Source organism: Zeugodacus cucurbitae, chromosome 2, assembly GCF_028554725.1.
Source record: "Zeugodacus cucurbitae isolate PBARC_wt_2022May chromosome 2, idZeuCucr1.2, whole genome shotgun sequence".
In the NCBI taxonomy this organism is placed as follows: domain Eukaryota; kingdom Metazoa; phylum Arthropoda; class Insecta; order Diptera; family Tephritidae; genus Zeugodacus; species Zeugodacus cucurbitae.
This window is the reverse complement of record NC_071667.1, coordinates 26182916-26200408: the sequence shown is the minus strand read 5'-3', so window position 1 is coordinate 26200408 and position 17493 is coordinate 26182916. Positions and strand designations below refer to the sequence as shown.

Sequence of the window (17493 nt, the reverse complement as noted above, 5' to 3'; positions counted from 1 at the left end):
ATTCTCTATGTGAAGGATATCATTCTAGGTTATCGGTTTGCATACTTTGTATTGTCTAATTGATGGTAATTTAGGTAAATATCCTTTTTGAATTTGTTTATATGTTATATTTTCAAATAAAGATTATATGAAGTTTCCTGCAGCTGTGGAACTTTGGAAGAATAAAAAAGTATATGCGAATTACTACAGCTAGGTCTGTTAGAGAAAAACTCTCCAGTAATTTGTTCCCCACGTCGCTGAAATCTTTGTTAATTGAGATTATGCTTAAATTTAAATTTAAAACGATTCCCATATAATGTTACTATTATTTAATAAAAGTACAGAGTTATTGAAAACTGAAACCCTTAACAAGCGAAAACAACTCAGTAAAATAAGAGAATAATTGTTGGTAACTTACCGGACTTAATTAACATTTTTGGTAATCAAAAATCTAATCAAACCAAAAATTAAATGTCAAAGTTTAAGCAAGAGATTAGAAAGTCAAAAAAGATGATAACACATATAAAACTAAACTCTGCGAAAATTCTTAATTTATATATAAAACCTTATCTATGCATTGCCATAATGTAATATGTAAGCTGGTTGAGTCCATAAACTTGAAGCGTTGTATATCAAATTTTGCAAATTCTTATCTCCAACATTAAAATAAATAACGAAATACACCAGTCTTGTGATCTGGCAACACACACATTCTCTCGTATATGAATCGAAGCAGCGCCTATGTTCTCTTCAGTTGTTGCTTGTTGGTTGCTCGCATCGTATTTATTGTGTTGACCGTGTACTGTTGACCAATTGTTGACGTTTGACGTTGCTGTTGGTTTGTTGTGGGAAAAAAGTGTACGTGTTTTGCTTATTTTAGTGTTACCAGATAATTTCTTCTTCCTATTGTGTCGGAAGAAAAATTCAACTACATACCGTGCGTAAACTATGGTAACGTAGAACACGGAAGAGTAGGGCAAAGGAAATTTGCTTAATTAATTTCAATGAAGTGAAGTGAAAAACAATAAGATCGCGATATATTCGTTTGTAAAGTGGAAACATATGAATTTTAATTTTTGTTGAAGAAAGAAAGAATACTGTGAAAATATAATTAAAAAATTCTATAGGCATAAAGTAGAGCAGATTTGCTGAAAAATCGCACACAAAAGAAAATGAAGAGCCATAAAACGTATGCCGAAAATTCAGCTGTTTAATGTTTCTCTTCTACTTTTCTTGTTGAAGATAATTGTAAATTAACTCTACGCAGGTTAACAATTGTAAACATATACATTGAATAAAGTGCTATTATTTACATTGCACTATATATAGGCAAGTAGTGCCTTATACATTAATTTTTTCTAATTTTGCCATAACATTAGAAGTTATATTTTTTATTGAGACAACTCCAGGAAACAAGTAGTAACATGTGGAAGTGATAATTAAACTGTTAATATATAAAGTGTTTTACGTGCGTTTGCATTAAAATCTTGACAATAGTTGCTGATTAATCAATCTCCTTTATATTTCGCGCGATAATTCATAGCGAATGAACTGTATGGAATACAAAAACTCAACTTGACACACATTAGTAAAGCTTTTGTTGGAACAATTGGCATAGAGAAGCACAAATATCTGCACATTCAAGTATGTAAATAAAAGAGAATTCCTTATATATCTACGTAGCTATGTGTATAACATACATACATTTGTATATGTATGTACTTTTTTCATATTATTGAAGTGGCAAAAATACTTCCGTCCATACAATGAAATAACTATTGCTCGTATACTAGTACATGAGTGTTTTAGCTGTTGAATTTCTTATCAGTGCTAATTGTTAGCCATCGGATGTTGTGTATGTTCAAAAATAAATGTCTGCCTGTGAATTAAACGCAGTAGACGAGCCCTCAAGTATGTATATTAATCGTTTTCAAAAACAATTATCGCTCAGATTAGTTATATTTGTATAAAACAAAAATTTCCATATGTTTCAACGTGTTATCACATTGAAAACTAATTTTGGACGCCGTTGTTTAAAATTAGTCGACGTAGTCAACTCAGCTGTTTTTATGTTTTGCAATTTTTACTATAATGCCTCTTTCAGTGTTGCCAGATCATTAATACATTGCAATTATAGCTGCATGTTCCTATAAAATATTATTTTATATAATTTAATTTCAGCAAGAGTTAAAATTATGTTAGAAAATTATATTATTTAAATAAAAAATTAAGGAGAAAATGATTTAATTATATTATTAAAAAAGACAAATTAAACAAATTGACTGGAACATAAATAAACCTGAATAAATTTTAAAATAAATAAACTTTAAAATAAATAAACAAAAAACATGTTCAAGGGAAAATTAATATACATATGTAGATACTTCAGGCAATTCATTTATCCCTAAATATGTAATGCATTTGATAAAAGAAATTGTAGGCAAAATGTTAACGAGAAAAACCGATAAATCACAAATAAATATTGCGATTTTTTTTTAAATCCCCTGAATTTTTACAGATTTAGTTGCGATATCATAGTTTAACCGTCGTGTGATTAGAAAAGTTTCAATTGAAAAATATCAATCGTCAAATCTAACTTAATGAATTATTTTTTACTAAAAATTAAAAATAAAAGAAAAAATAATTTTAATTTTTCTAACTTTTGATACAAAATTATTATTTATTTTAGTATATATATTTTTCCTGTCCATCATTATGTATCAGTTTGTTAAGAGTTTAAGGCCTGTTTTATCGCGTCTATAAATTTGATTGTATGGTTCATAATCCTTTGACAAGCGGCTTTTATGAAAAATGATAGTAGCTTTTTTGTTGCCATCATTTTCGATATTTCTAATTTATAATGGAATCGAAAGATTTCCATTGGAGAAATGTACTTGAACGTGAAAGAACCGATTCACCATTTTCCTTTTCTTTAGTTGTGGCACCTGTCCTTTTATGAAACATATGTATCAGTTTATATATAAAAAAATACACATCCATATATACAGACATATTTAGTTACACGACGCATGACTGCAGAAAACTATAAAACAATAAAATGTGATAAAGTGCAATATATGTTTTTTTTGAATTGCATCATACTCTTTTGTTTTTCTTTGCATTCCTTTTAGTGCTTATGGCCGCTTTATTCTTCATTAGAGTAAATATACATAATTGGATTCCCCGAAAGGGGTTTACCACGTATGTAAATATTTACATGTATCTGGCATATATTCGGGAAGTACGGTATGAATATGTATGTACAATACATATACATATCTAGATAAGACTGTGTAATATACTAAATACATATATTTATTTTGCTGAAGTTGTTAACATATTTTCATATTTAAACCGAAAGGACATTCGTTATATGATATCTTTTGCTTCACAAATCACCTTTTCTCAGCTTATTTACTACGAACATTTTTTTTAAAGGCAAATCTAATAATCGTGCTTTCGATCTCTGAAAGTTCAAGGCTATCTGTCTTCAAAGCTTCTAATTTTCATACAAACAATCACATTAGATGCTGTCTCAAAGAACGCTAGGATGTCTAAGTGTTAGATTAAATGTATTTATGTACATATATGTGGGGGTTCTTCTAAAAGTATGGAATGAATATTTTTGGAAATAAAGCACGGGAAAATGCTGAATTCGTCAATATTTTTTGGTTTTGTCAATTCGCACATTTTATGGCATCAGCATAAAAAATTTATTTCTCGCACCCCATAATTCTTCTAGTTCGAGTTCTTTTCTCTTGTCTAAAAAATCTTTCAACCGAAAGGAACAACAAATTCGAGCAGTTATGTTCAATACACGAAACTACGGGAATGACTTCGTAAAGGTTGGTTTAATCTCTTGTATTTATTAGATGACTATGGCAGTTGTTTGTTCGATTTGCCACTCTCCAAATGTTGAGAAGTCGAAGAACAGCTGTAAATCGTCAACTGTCACACAAATCTGAAAAGTAACATATTTTTACCAGCACCAGCATATATTACTTTAAAATCATTTAGATGCTTTGTAAAAGTTGATTTGTGAGACAAGCCATTTTAGCGGCGTTATATTATTCGATTAACTCCATAAGTACGCACTTCAAAGTAGATAAATATAAACAAAACATATGTAAACTGAAATGTTTAAAGCGGCAGTGGCAGTAATTTCGGTTAACAGCTATAAAAGGTTCTGGGCACCAAAACAAATTTGTGTACACGCTTCGACAACAAATTTACGCAAGTTGCACGAGTCATTCAAGGTAAAATGAGTTGAGGGCAATGTATTTTGACTAACTTACATATACAGAGGCAATAATGACAATGGACATACATACATACATATATTCATATTGTCATGAAAAATTACAACGCTGCATTATCGCATATTATATCGCCATCTTCTTTACAGAAATTATTTACACCAAATGTTTGTAAAAAAAACTACATACACATTTGTAAGAGCTTTTTGGAGTTTTGGCATGTGTAGCTTAGCTTGCGAACAAAGACACACTAAGAAGATGTAAACTCATCAAGTGAGGACAAATTGAATTAAATAAGAGAAACTGTTAAATACAGAAAATAAAAAAATCAAATAATATTAATATATTTATATATACGCGTATATGGATACTTCTTAAATTAGTACATATGTCTGCTTTCAAAATTAATTAGGAATCTGCGTTTTTCTCTATATTATATATACATGAGCTGTTTAAAATTTTACATTTAACACAAATTGTATACAATTAAACTCCTTTAGTAAGAAAATACTCTTTTTCTTAAAAGTATGTTTGTGCCTTTGCCTTTTGCCATCATAATGATTCCTGTTCACGATTATTCTTATAAACCTAACCCTATAGATTATAACTACTAAATGAATTTGTATTCTCAAATACTTTTTTATCAGAGACTTGAACAGGAAATGTTCCGTAAATGTTTTATTCGAACTGAAAGTCGAATCACTTTTTATAAATATTACTTTTAATGACTGCTTTCTTGTTTTAACTCTTTCAGGAAAAAGATTTTGAAAATAATTCAGCTGAAAATTTTTATCGCATATCTGATCTTATTGAGGAAAATTTTTATGCTGACTTAGTATAAAAACTGTTTTGATTTTTTTCAAAACTGTTTGCTTTCTTAAATGGGAGATTTTGTTACTGCTATCAGTAATATTGTTCCCATATGTCTGTTTGAGGTATAACTTTCAAACAGTCTCTACAGACAGCGGATTTAAATTTTTTTAAGTTCATTAAACTCTCCACTTTTGCATTTCTCATTTCGAAACTCAGGGCATAGTTTAAAATTTACTTTAGTTCATGTATTCTTATATTGCTGGTGCAGAAGCACTTTAGCAATGACATAAATAATTAAATATTTTATTAATTATTGTCACATACAGCATTTTTTCCATCTTTCTTGTCGTTTTTGTTTTTCACAACAATACTAAAAAATATAAATGTGCATGTATGTATGTATATAGTATGTGAGTAGATCAGTGTGATGCATACGGAGTTGTTGAAACACCTGTGATGCACAAATAAAACCGATGTGTGTGTACAGTGGCGGTCAAACAAAAGTAATCCCTAAAAATATGTATTTAGTAAGGACGTAGTTTTTGAATAGATTTTTTTTTTGCATTACTAACAACGTTTTAAGGGTCCTAATTCGTGTAATAACTTATTTTTTTGAAACCTGCGACAGTAATTAAGGATTCAGTCGCTTAGGAGACACTTATGTAAGTTCTTGGTTCCAACTAGGTGTTTATTAACTGACTATATTTTATATGAACACATTTTTTGATTGTAGTCCTTTCATCGTCTTCCATACTTTTGAACAAATACATTTTGTTATTTAATAAAATTAGTTTTTAATAAAATGTATTTACTACAAATGTGATAAATGAGAATATTCGTGCTGCAGATTGTTGTTATTGATTTATGATTAAATTTTATCAGCCTTTGCAGTCATCATATTTGTTAGCGTGTGATAATCTTTATTTAAACCTACTTAAAATAAAATATTTCAATAATTATAATTTCACTTTTCTTATATTAATTTTTTATGGCAATGGCTCATCAAATATTTCATTTAACTTTGAAATCATAGTCTAGAAGAATAAAATACATTCACATATTTAAATAATTACATTTTATTTGATTTCAACTTTTACCGTGACTGGTAGGCACATATAAATAGGTCCAATGAGTATAAGGCAATGTGTGATTTAAAAAAATGGAAACAATTATATTGGCTCATTATGCAAAGTTCACTTTAATTATAGAGAAACTTATTATTTTATTATTTTATTTATGATATATTATTTTTATTATTTACGTAGCTATTAGAATTTCTATGTATAGTGCTATACATGAGGGTTCCAAAACGAAGCTTACTGTGATGTTTGCAAAAAATAGTTGTGTGTTTCGTTCGTTCGATTCGTTATTCTTTCAGTTTTGGCAAACGACAGCTTTTTTAAACCTCTTCAAAATTAGTAGTTTGTTTCCTGCTTTTAATTTATTTTAAAAATTTAATGTATAGCTTTATAAATTATTATAATAATTGTATACAAATCACAAGTACTATTTTCTAATTTGCCTTTTTGTTGTGAACTTTTTATTTTGATCCGTCGCTTTCAACAGCTAATCATTGTTTATACTACATACTTACTACTATAGGTATTCCACCATAAATTTGCTAGAGCTTGTTGTAGATTATGTGGAATTAGCGCAAATTAATGTACACACATGAGTACTTCTATAATCACAAGTTCATACACGAGCATTCATAATTGCAGATAAGTTTGCTGTGAAATGCTGTGATTTTAAGTGAATACATACATACGTACTAATTTATATACGCTTTAAGCTCATAAATGCCTACTAATTATTTCTAACATTCCAGTTTATTAAAAATTCTCTTTCCTTTAGCCGAAAAAATGCATTTTTTAATTAAAGTTTTTCACAAATTCATAAAAATTAATTAATAATACTATGAGAATATTCAAGCAATAATTACTTTTATCTTTCACATTTGTTAAAAGTATATAAAACAATACGATTTATAAACGTTCGTCCAGTTGATAATACAAGTACTGAGTAATGCTGTGTTCACATCACACCTACAATTATAGTTTCATGCAAATTACTTGGATTTACCTATTAAATATTGACAGCTGTCCGACAGTATTGTTTTTCACATCAAAATGTAAAGCGGAAAACACGCTAAAATTCACGAAGTTGTGAAAAAATATTCATTAATATTTACAGAGTTGGGGTATGAAAGCGCCCTCCGCAACCATTTATGATTGATAAACTAGGCAATTTAGCCTCCTGGAATTTACCGATAAAAAAAGTTGGAATAATATTTCGTATATTTGTATAGAGTTTGGCCAATTTAAATAGGTTAGTTTCGACACGTTGTATGCAAATGCCAAGAACACGATATAAATATATGGTATTATACCATATGAAACTATCATTTTAATAATTGTTGAACATCGGTTTAGCTTTAGTTTTCAACTAGAAGATTAATAATTCAGATGACTTTTGTGAAGGACTCTATCTTTAGTGGCGTTCATACTTAATAATCATCAACTAAATGTTTAAAAATCTGCACAAAATCCTATATATAATACTAATTCAATACAATTATTAATATTTATGGTCTTTTCTGATGAAATTATTAATAACATCATTAATTATATTAAATTAAGAGCCTTGTGAGTCTCAGCTGATGAATTTTTTAGAAGCTTATTCATATATTTTTTTATATAATACATTAATTTGCCTTTGCTAAATAAACAATTTGCTGTTAAGGCGAACCTTTGTCGGCGCCCCTTCAATGCGCTTGTGGAGCCACGCATTCATGCATAAAGTAAGCAATCATTTGTATGCTTTGCCGCTTCTCAATTAAACTTGAAATAAAATGCGGGAGTTGTGCTAATTATATCAATTAAATGGAAGATCACACAACACTTAAAAGATTTAAATCGATGCTACATACATAAATATAAATATGTATGTTGGTGTGCGGTAAAATATTTATTGACGAAGAAATTTAATATTCATTCAAAAAAAAAAAAAACAGTGAGCGGAAATAATTGTATGTAGACTTCAATAGCTCACATTTTCCCATTATTACAGTCAATTGTTATTAAAAAATTGTTGTGCTTTTAGTTTATTCTTAATTAAATCTAAAATATTGAACAGCTTGAGTAGTGGATATATTGGAAGCTAGATCTGGATGACGATCTTTTGAATTATGATAGAACTGGTATTAATATTTAACAGCATTGTAGACAGTTGAAACTTTTGGCAAATACGAAAATTTCCGACAAGTTAAACTTATTCTCTTAAATGCTTAATTTTTGCAAGTTTCGGTCTGGAATTGATGGCTGAAAAATGTTTGTAAAAAAATGTAAATAAACACGATATATGGAACAATAAATATACATATCTCTTATCTGTTGTAAGAGCATATGGCACTACTTCGTTGTTCGTTGAGATGATTGTGTGCTTGAACTTTGATTTTCCAAAAACATACATTTGTAAAAGTACATACGTTTATCCATAATTATTTAAGTTTCAACTCCTAAGATTTTCTTTCTTTACTTCATTCAAGACATTGTTACTGTATAAATGAATACAGATTTTCAAATATCTATAAGAATATCGTTATGAATGCATAAAATTAATATTAACCGTTATTTCTTTCTTAAATTTCAATAGTATGGCTTCAAATGGATCATTTACAAAAAACACCGATCAAATTGTTGAACCTGCTGGCAGTTCTTCAACGACATCGCCGCGCACTAGCACATCTCGAGCGCCACAACAACATCAACCGTTTGTCATACCCAATGAGGGCACATATCTGAAACCAGCTGCGAAACAAGCATATTTCAGTGATGAAAAGGTGCTGATACCACAGAATGATGAGGTGAGTATTGTAAAACAACTAAGATATTAAAATTTAAAAACAGCTGAATTGCGCTCTTATCAGCTAAAAAGTATAAAGTCTAAAAGTATAGAGAGGATAATTTAATAATTTTTAGTAGTATATATATATATATTATATAGTATATTTATGTAACACTCAAAACTAAACGAGTTAGACATAGAGTTATATATACCAAAGTGATCAGGGTAACGAGTTGATTTCAAATCCGGATATCTGCCTCTCCGTCCGTCCGTGAAAAATATATTGAAGAAACTTGGTATACGTGTTTCTTGGCGCCTTAAGTAGGTTTACTTCGTAGATGGGCGATATCGGAACACTGCCACGCCCACAAAATGGCGAAAGCCGAAAACATATAAAGTGCCATAACTAAGCTATAAAAGTAAAATTTGGTACAAAGGTTCGCACTAGGAAGGGGCATATTTTGATTTTTTTTGGGCTCCGCCCCTCTAAGTTTTTTGAACATATCTCGTAAACTAATTAAGATATATCAACGAAACTCTAAGATCGTTTGCTTCGGGCACTTCCTTATATTCACTTCCCACATAAAGGTTATGTTGAAAATTACTAAAAATGTTTTAAGGAAACGCCAGAAACCTTAAATTTCATTATAAAGATGGTACAGACGGACTGCACTCAAATTGGTATACACAATTTTAAATGAGCGTGGCACCGCCCACTTATGAGTCTACGAAACTACTGGACCAATTTCAATGAAATTCGGTTCATAATATTTTTCTGATATGTTATGAAAATAGGCCAAATCGGTTCACAACCACGCCTACTTCCCCTATACCAGAACTTTGAAGTCGATCTGAATAGTTACTTTTCAATATATAAAGTAAACACTAGTAAGCACAAATACTGGATTTATAGTGTGGCATCGCCTTTCTTGTTTTTGATTAAGTTTTGACAGATCAAATAGTTTTCAGTGCCCTTTTTGTGGTTTTAGAATCAATATTGTTCAATAGAAACCACAGCTTCATTGCACAAATCAATCATGCTATTAAATGAGCCTGATGACTGAGAAGTTCAAAAACTTGAACTTGATGTAGAAAACCGCGGAATATAGAGTAACTTGATATTTGCATGTACTTGATATAGCAGACACTGCACGTGCAATATTTCTACGAATAAAATCAACAAACAAACATTATACACGCACATATGAATTACTTTAGATTACTTGACACAGTTTTCAAAACGCAATTGGGTGCATTAACGGTTTAGCAAAAACTGGCGAGCTTGCAACATGTGTAACATTTATATCTATATATATATAGATATATAGATAGATATGAACATATATACACTTATTTGAACAATTCAGGTGGAATATGATTCATTTGCGTGTGATTGTTTATGAAAGCATTTAATTGATCTTACCGAATTGCATATATGCCGCCGCTGACAAGCAGACGCAGCGCATCTTACCTTTAACATACATATGTATATTTCTAATTTATTATGCAATATCTATTTTTATATTTATTTTGTGTATCTAATCTTATTGAATTCTTTGTGCACTTCCAGACTGGTTTTAGTTTTCGCAAATTATGGGCATTCACTGGTCCTGGTTTTCTCATGTCCATAGCATACTTGGATCCGGGCAACATAGAATCAGATTTACAAAGTGGAGCCGCAGCAAAATATAAAATTTTATGGGTACTTTTATGGGCTACGGTCTTGGGTTTGCTAATGCAACGTCTGGCGGCGAGGTACGTAAACACCCATATAAGCTCACATATCTTATGTTCACAAAACGTTTAGGACCGCATTTAATTTACCAACAAATGTTGTTTGAGTTCTACCTTTCATAGTTACATTATGTAGCTTCATATATACATGTACATACAAACATGCTTATTTATATTACAAGCACTTATTTATTTCCCCATTAATATGCAATCAGGTTGGGTGTTGTGACGGGTCTACATTTGGCGGAGATGTGCTACCGCCAATACCGAAAGCTACCGCGCGTCATACTCTGGATAATGATCGAGATAGCGATTATCGGCTCGGACATGCAGGAAGTGATTGGCACAGCCATCGCCATATATCTATTGTCAAATAAAATGTAAGTATCCACTTGATTGCTTGTTGTTTACTTTTAAAATGCTATAAATGATTGAAATGGCTTATATTGTTAAATATTTACAAATCCGAACGAGCAAATGCTTAAGCAAATAGCATACTAATACTTAATTTGTTTATAATTTTTAATTGTTCCATGTAGCGTGCCGCTGTGGGGTGGAGTGCTGATAACAATTATCGATACGTTTACATTTTTATTTCTGGATAAATATGGTTTGAGAAAACTAGAGTTCTTCTTTGGATTTTTAATCACTGTGATGGCGGTGACTTTCGGCTATGAGGTAAATTTTGACATTTAATATTATAATTAAAAAATAATAATTAATATTTTCTTTGAATTGAGTAAATTTTTATGTAGTTGATACACAAATCAATTTGAATTTTTTTTGCTATAAACAATTATTTATTAAGCGACTGCGTTAAAGTTGAAAGTTTTAGTAAACAAATAATATCAGCGAAATTTACATGTTGCTTATCAGTATACGTTGGTCTGCCTTTTGTTAGTTGGAAATTATTTATTTTCTCAAATAAGACCAATCTGAAGTTTGTATATACTTACGAAAGTATATTTATACATACGTCAATTATTTTTTGTTAACAACTAAGAAAAAAAACATATTTAAACAAAGTCTGAAAGCATTGAACGCTAGGAAAAACCTTCGGCCTCAGAAAGATAAAATATATTTGGTATAGCAACTATAGGAGGGGTCATGACAGGGCATTTATATCTGAAATCTTATCTCCAGAACCTTGTATCGGGTTAATGTAGTGGTAGGGTTAAAGTAAGTCTGCAGTAAAGCGATTTGTTTGTTGAACTAAGCAACTAAACACAACACGCCTAACGATGGCTACAATGGTATCCAGCATAAAAATATCATAACAATTTATGGAAGTCCATTACTTATGTATTTATAAAAGGTGTTAAGGGTTGACCAACATGCATTTTTGTTATATGCAAATTTTTAAATCAATGATAGACACAAAAGCAACACAAAACTCGCATTGCTTAGCTCAAATGATTCAATATAAAAATTGCTCTTCTAAACTGTAGCTTCCGCTCAAACTGTATTTTTTTCTTGTTTTTTCTTTTACTTATCTTTATTGTAGTTTTTGTATGTATGTATGTGCGAGTTAACAGTTTTATTGCTATTTATATTAATTTGCTGTGTTTGCGGTTTTCACTGCTTTGTTTTTGTTATTTAAGAATGCGCTTAAACTATAAACGTACTTATGTATGTATGTACAACTTACATAATAATGTCGGTTGTAATATTTTTAAAGTAAATTAATTTGTAAAAATTAAATGAGAATTTGAAATTATATGAAAAAAAAATGTAAAAAAAACATTAAAAAACAAATAAATAAATATTTATTATTTTTTATTATATTATAATATTGTATTACTTTTTTATTATACTCAAAATGTTAGAGACCTAGACTTTAAAGAAATAAATAAGTATATAGAAATCTAACTTTTGAATTCTGTTTATTAAAATCGAATCGGGAATATTTAAACTCAAATATAATTTATAATAAATAATTATGTATGCATATTTATATAAAACTAGCAGACCCGGCCACACGTTTTTGTGGCTAAAGTATACATTAAATTAGTAAATCTTTCAATGCAGAGAAAAAATTCTTTCGCATAAAGACTCGTTATAGCCGATAAATTTTAAAATGATTGATAGACATTATTGTAGATCTGTGTTAAGCGTAAATCATCATAATTTTTAGAACTTAAATTTTTTAAATCGTATATTGGAGAAAGTAACAAATTACCAAATTTCATAGTTGGCTTTATCTTGGCTTTGGTGACGATATTGATTACCTTCTTCACAGCCAGTCTTGTTCTTTTGCAAAGTTTGATGTAGATTTATGTTACGCAGCATGATGACAACTCACACTACTTTTAATTGCAAGTGAGTGGGGATGGTCCAGCAATTTAAAATAGTCTGTGAGATAATTGAATACGTTATCCTGGTTTGTAGCTGTATCAACTCTCCTTTAACGAAATTCTAAATTGTCGCATTAAGGTCAAAGAGATCCTTGTTTTTTTACCACCAATATAGGTCATTTAATCAGCCATTTATTTTTATTATATTATGGTTTCATGTCAGGAAAAATATGATGAATAAGCTCCTCTTTCGAGGCCATGAAGTGACAGAAACCCGTTAAAAATGTTATTAATCCATCGAGGTGTCAACTGCGTCGCTACCATTTCCAACTATTTCTACAATCGCTGTATGATATTGTTGGAAAAACACACGCATGTTATTTGTTAATTGGCGATTCTTTATGTGTCGCCACAAATTAGATGATTTTAGGAAAGTGATTAGTTTGTCAGCAACAGTTGATCCAAGAATAGTCTGGCGAAAATCACCTGCCAACAGAATCATGGCTTCACCAAAAATATTTTCATTGTCGCGTAAATCTGTGCAGTACCTTCAGCGACTTGAATATCTGGAAAATCTTCTTTTTTTTGGCGATTTTGCAGACTGGTGTTTCGTTGATTTGCAATTTAGGAGTAATTTCCAGGTCGAATTTCCGTTTGTCTGCCTACTAACAGGTGCTATTCCCATCATAACTGGGCGTTGAAAATGAGTGAAATCGGTTCAGGAATTACCTCAACCCTCATGTACTATATATGCTGATTTTCGTTATTCTATTGGACTTTAATAAAATTACATCAATAAATTGTGAGAGTATAAAATGTTCCCTATGTCTTCCCCACTTGTTACAAATTGTTTTGGGCTATCGACACAGCCTTATACAATTGAACAATGATAAAAATATTTTAACAAAGCAACAATGACAACTTTCCAAATATTATTATTTTTTGTATTTTTTTTTTATAATTTTGTTGTCAATTCAAATAAAATCATATTCTTGTTATCTTACTCACAATTTTTCGATATATACATACTTACTTTCTAAGCCTTCCCTGACCTTCCATAAATATTTCAAAACTAAAATTAGCCAGATCGGTTTGGCCCTTCTCGACTTTTTTCGAAACTAACGACATAAATTGTTTGTATGGGTGATTAGAAAATTATGGATTTAAGACTTTTTCAGGCAATTTTTCTAATTTTTCTCTCCGTAAGAACCATGCCGGTACCTCTAAAAACATTCTAAACAAAGAATTTGCGAAATCGGTTCAGCGGTTCTCGAGTTATGCGCTTAGCAACACATTTTGCGATTCATTTTTATGTTATAGATATACCAGGACTCCATATAATTTTGTAAATATCTATTTGAAAACTGTTAGTTTTCGATGTTTAAGGTAACATACATATATTTTTTAGACCTGAATCAACAAATTAGTATTAAACGCCAAGAGTAAATTGGCCAATTATTTTACTTTTTTACAGTAATTGCATTCAAGTATACTAAAGTTAAAATTTTTGCATTTAATTAGTATTATTTCTTTGTCCTAACCTCACTCTACAAACTACTTACATACATTCTTATATTGTGCTGTTGTAGATTGTGAGCGTAGATGTCCATAAAACTGAGTTTAAGTGTCGTTAACTGATGATTGTTTGCACACTGATCTCAGAAATTATGTGGTCCGAAAAATAACGGTACGAAAGTTTCTAACACAAAATTACCGGAAAGGTTTTGTAGTCTTTTAGCCTTTAGTATAATCGATTTCTAAGTTTTCCCGGAGTTCAATAGTTAATTCCAAAAGTTGCTCGAGCACCTAACCTTTCCCTACCTCCGGGGGATAACTGAACTCTGAATAATTAATAAAAGAAAAAATAGTTTTGTTTGAAAAAAAATGAGGTTATTGTTCATTCGAGTCTGTTGGACAGAACACTACATAAGTTCGTGACATCTTGATCCCAAGAAGAGTTCGTTTATGACGTAACGTGTCGCAATCTTGCATCTATAATTTGAAATGCATAATTAACGCTGTCTGAAATTTTGACAGCACAAATTCTGCTACTCTCCCATCTCTCTACCAGCTCAACGCGTTGTTCTCAAATTTTTCGAGTGATGTGTGATGTATGATTTTTGCGTTATCGTATATTTTATTTTGCATTGTATTTGCACATTTTTAAGATTTCCACATGCTCGGGACTTTCTATTAACTCCCTTATCAGTTGCCGCCCCATTTTGCAGGCAAGCACACTTATTGAAAATACTATATACTAATATAATGTACATATGTATGTATGTTTGTAAAGTTACTTGTCATTGTAAATACATTTCCTTGTTGTATGTGTGCACGTCGCCGCTCAGATTTACAATGTCAACTGTGTATGCGCCGGTTTCTATCAACTTAAATGCCTCCAACTTGGAAATTTGCTTATTTTATTTCATTTAATTTTTGCCTGTCTATTAAGTCCGCCTTGCAAAGGGCACCCACAATAAGCGTGAATGTTGTTATGTATGTACCCATAGTGGGTAATTTACAACTCACAGATAAAAATGCAAACATTTGTGAAATGAAGTTTTCCAACGAAATGATAAAAACGTCTCTTACATCACTTAATTATCAACAGAAAAGATAATGAACGGTAAAAATAAATCAATCTGTTGAAATAGTCCAGCGTTGTAATGATTCACATGATCATGTGGTCGCATTTCGTTTGACTGCATAATTTCTTTAAAAATATAACATATTGTTATTAAATTAACATATTTTACTAGTAAAATTATATATTATTTTTTTAGAGACTTTAGTAAAATTTTATAAAAACAGAAAAGTGCGGAATGATATATTTAATTTTTGCTTAAATTTAAACTGGCTAAAGTCAATTACATATTGATACATACATATATTAGGAAGTTGTATTGCCACATCTGTTATTAAACTAATAAACCGCAGTCTCCAAGACTACAATTCGGTCTTTCATGCAGAAATTGTTAGTCTAACAGAAGGTGTCAAGTGCCAAGAGAGGTTGACAATATTATATTTAAATTATCACTTAAAATTTACAATTACACTGTACAACACTCAGTTAGTTTCAAGAGATTTAGTAATAAGTCAAAGAAGTTAGCCTCCATCATAGAAATAATTGCAATCGAATTTCGGAATTTGCGGTGAAATTACTTTTATATATATGACTAATCTCCCGCAAATAATTGGTTTGGTACAAAACACAGAGTCGATTTTGCCATATGTTATATATATCAATATGTTTTAAATATTTGTTTATATTTGTATTGTATATATTTGATTTTTTTCAGTACATCGTCTCGGCGCCCAATCAGGCTGAAGTGATGGAGGGAATGTTGGTGCCATGGTGTAAGGATTGCAATGCAAATGTACTACTGCAGGCTGTAGGCATAGTTGGCGCTGTGATAATGCCTCACAATTTGTATCTACATTCCGCTTTAGTCAAAGTAAGTCTTCCAATTAATAGATTTTCTAAAAACAACTTTCTTTTAATGTAATAATATTAATTTTTTAATTAAAAATATTTTTACTTACAACAGTCACGTGATATCGATCGTCGTCAACCGAAAAGAGTGAGTGAGGCTAATTTCTATTTCTTTATCGAAGCGGCGGTGGCGCTCTTTGTGTCCTTCATTATAAATCTATTTGTCGTAGCCGTCTTCGCACACGGCATGTTCGGTAAAACCAATCAAGATGTGGTATGTACTTAAAAGTTCAGCCTTGAACTGGTATTTCCATACTAAGTATTCTTTTTTATGCATTAGCTGGATGTTTGTGTCAATCAAACAATGTACGATGACGCGAAAGCGTCCTTTACGGATTCGCACAACAACACCGATCTCATCGATGCCGATATCTACAAGGGCGGCCTATTCTTGGGCTGCACATTCGGTGCTGTGGCTATGTACATTTGGGGTGTTGGCATTTTAGCCGCTGGTCAAAGTTCCACAATGACTGGCACATATGCGGGACAATTTTCAATGGAAGGTTTTCTGAACTTACAATGGCCACGTTGGCGTCGCGTGCTCTTCACGCGCTTGATCGCTATCATACCCACATTCTGTTTGGCATTCTTTACACGCATGGAGGACCTTACACATTTGAATGATATCTTGAATGCAGTGATGTCGTTGCAATTGCCTTTTGCCGCCATACCAACGATAGCATTCACCTCGTGTGTGGCTATAATGGGCGAATTCGTGAATGGCATGTGAGTATATGGATTGCTAATATTTAACAGTGATTGCTAATATTGGTTTAATATTGGTAATGATAGTTTTTAATTTAATTTTATATTCAACCAATATTTGAAATATTTAACGCTTAAAGTAGGTTGAAAATATTTATGAAATTATATTTAAAACTATTTGTTTTTTAATTTCATATAAAAAGTACGAACAAGGTTATTTCCATAATGTTAACCATAGTAGTGATAACGGTAAACATATATTTCGTCGTGGTGCAAGTGCAGACGGCGTCTCTGGAGGGTGGTTTTTTAGCATTAGTTTGTAAGTATTTTTGTAATTTTTGTAAATTTCAATATTTTAGCATAAAATCTAACG

At 30.8% G+C, this 17493-nt stretch overlaps 1 protein-coding gene across 4 annotated transcripts in view; it reads left to right on the top strand.

Moving 5' to 3' along the window:
• Positions 1–974: 974 nt before the first annotated feature.
• The window catches only part of LOC105213111 (protein Malvolio), a 30059-nt gene continuing 13540 nt past the window's right edge, over positions 975–17493 (top strand). For 2 of the 4 annotated variants that reach the window (XR_008472852.1, XM_054236115.1), the window contains exons 1-9: positions 975–1168; positions 8703–8913; positions 10465–10649; positions 10844–11008; positions 11168–11306; positions 16222–16377; positions 16471–16629; positions 16696–17141; positions 17324–17439. Coding sequence is in view for 3 of the 4 variants with exons in the window: in XM_054236115.1 (XP_054092090.1) it covers positions 1152–1168; positions 8703–8913; positions 10465–10649; positions 10844–11008; positions 11168–11306; positions 16222–16377; positions 16471–16629; positions 16696–17141; positions 17324–17439 (1594 nt within the window). In the remaining variant the exon portion in view is untranslated. The remainder of the gene's footprint in view (positions 1169–8702; positions 8914–10464; positions 10650–10843; positions 11009–11167; positions 11307–16221; positions 16378–16470; positions 16630–16695; positions 17142–17323; positions 17440–17493) is intronic. The other 2 variants (XM_029040940.2, XM_029040939.2) reach the window with 1 other exon arrangement.